This window comes from Eurypyga helias, unplaced genomic scaffold (genome assembly GCF_000690775.1).
Source record: "Eurypyga helias isolate BGI_N326 unplaced genomic scaffold, ASM69077v1 scaffold35559, whole genome shotgun sequence".
In the NCBI taxonomy this organism is placed as follows: Eukaryota; Metazoa; Chordata; class Aves; order Eurypygiformes; family Eurypygidae; genus Eurypyga; species Eurypyga helias.
Window position 1 is genome coordinate 1,378 of NW_010273288.1, and position 1,927 is coordinate 3,304.

The following is a 1,927-nucleotide window of genomic DNA, read 5'->3' on the forward strand; positions in this document are numbered from 1 at the left end:
GGGGAGGTGGGATTGTGGGATTCCAGCAGTTGCATCCCAAAGTTTGAAATGGGAGGTTTCTTCTGGACCTTCCCCGACTTGCCCCGGGAAGCGGATTTGGAGTAGCGAGCGTGCTGGCCGGGGGTCTGGCGCGGAGGGAACAGCAGGGGCTGGAGAAGCCTTGCTCGGAATTCGCTTGTTGTAAGCGGTTCCCGTGTCTCGGTCGGGATATCCAGAGTCCGGCACGCAGTTGCATCCCAAAGTTTGAAATGGGAGGTTTCTTCTGGACCTTCCCCGACTTGCCCCGGGAAGCGGATTTGGAGTAGCGAGCGTGCTGGCCGGGGGTCTGGCGCGGAGGGAACAGCAGGGGCTGGAGAAGCCTTGCTCGGAATTCGCTTGTTGTAAGCGGTTCCCGTGTCTCGGTCGGGATATCCAGAGTCCGGCACCTGGAAGCGTAGCTTGCGTAAAGTCCGTCTCCTCCAAGGATGGGTCTTTGGGGTGCAAGGTCAGTAACTTGCTGATGCTTTTGGCTTCCAGCGATGGTGATCGTTCCCACCCGGGAGCTAGCCCTGCAGGTCAGCCAGATCTGTATCCAGGTCAGCAAACACATGGGAGGTGCCAAGGTGATGGCAACGACGGGAGGAACCAATCTGCGCGATGACATCATGAGGCTGGATGATACAGGTCAGAGCGCTTTTCCCGCGCCGTGGTTGCCATTCGTCGAATTCCTGCTTCCCTCTCGCCGAGCGCGTCGGGCCCCGTGCGCTGCCCTGCGTCTCCCGAACTGTTGGCGTGAGGCCTGGCCGTGGCTTTGGTGGCCTTAGGACCTTTCTCCTGCTTTTCTGACCCTGCAGTGCACGTGGTGATAGCCACCCCCGGGAGGATTCTCGATCTCATCAAGAAGGGCGTAGCAAAAGTCGAGCACGTCCAGATGATCGTGTTGGATGAGGCAAGTCGCTCGCCTTGCGGGGTTTGGAAGGGGGAGGGCGGATGGCGCGGTGTCTCGGCGGGTCTCCTCGCTGCGCGCCGCCCCGGGGCGCGCTTTGCTCAGGGATGCCGCGAGGTTACAGCTCCTCCGTCGCTGGGGATTTGCGAGAGGGGATTTTGGCAGAATCCACAGTAAAAAAGGGATTAAGCTCCCTGTTTGGCATGAACCCTGCTCCAGCAGCTAAATCTTCCGGAGAGTGCTCCGAAGGGGACGATCCCATCGCAAGGGCAGGGAGAAAGGCTCCTTGGGGTTTGCTCTGGTTTGCCCCGGGGTGGGGCAGGACCGGAAGCATGTCCCGCTGAACTTCCTTCTGTTTCCGCTGTCGTTGCAGGCAGATAAGCTGCTGTCTCAGGATTTCGTCCAGATAATGGAAGACATTATTCTCACGCTGCCGAAAAACCGGCAGATTCTGCTCTACTCGGCCACTTTCCCCCTGAGCGTTCAGAAGTTCATGGTGAGCGTGGGTGTGGCGGGTGCTCGTGTTCGGTGCGCCCGGGCTTGCGCCCGTTTCGTCCGGCTCACCCCAAATCTGGGGCCGTTTGGGATTTACCAGTCATCCTTTGGGAACGAGTCTGCTCCATGTGCGCAGCACGGAGAGCGAGTGGCTGGAGCGCGTCCGCGGAATGCGCCGGAGGGCGGGAAGCGCTGAGGTGCTGCGCGTGTAGATGCGCCCGCTTTATCCTTTCCGTTGTTTTTCCAGAATTCCCATTTGCAGAAGCCCTACGAGATTAACCTGATGGAGGAGCTGACCCTGAAGGGAGTTACCCAGTACTATGCCTACGTCACGGAGCGTCAGAAAGTACACTGCCTCAACACGCTCTTCTCCAGGGTGAGTGCCAGGGTCGGTCGAGACCTACGGGAGCCTTTTTTTCCTTTGGGAACCAGGAATGGGGCGGAGGGTGGCGAAGACGGTGTGTCGGCTGCGTCCTTGTCAAAACGTGACGGTCCTGCCTGGAAGTC

At 59.5% G+C, this 1,927-nt stretch overlaps 1 protein-coding gene across 1 annotated transcript in view; it reads left to right on the forward strand.

Annotated features, from left to right (window-relative positions):
* DDX6 (DEAD (Asp-Glu-Ala-Asp) box helicase 6) overlaps positions 1 to 1,927 on the forward strand; it is a gene marked incomplete at both ends in the record, with an annotated part of 3,347 nt that overhangs the window by 1,150 nt on the left and 270 nt on the right. The window contains 4 exons of the mRNA XM_010159434.1: positions 517 to 663; positions 834 to 928; positions 1,299 to 1,421; positions 1,668 to 1,796. Of these exons, the coding sequence (XP_010157736.1) occupies positions 517 to 663; positions 834 to 928; positions 1,299 to 1,421; positions 1,668 to 1,796 (494 nt within the window). The remainder of the gene's footprint in view (positions 1 to 516; positions 664 to 833; positions 929 to 1,298; positions 1,422 to 1,667; positions 1,797 to 1,927) is intronic.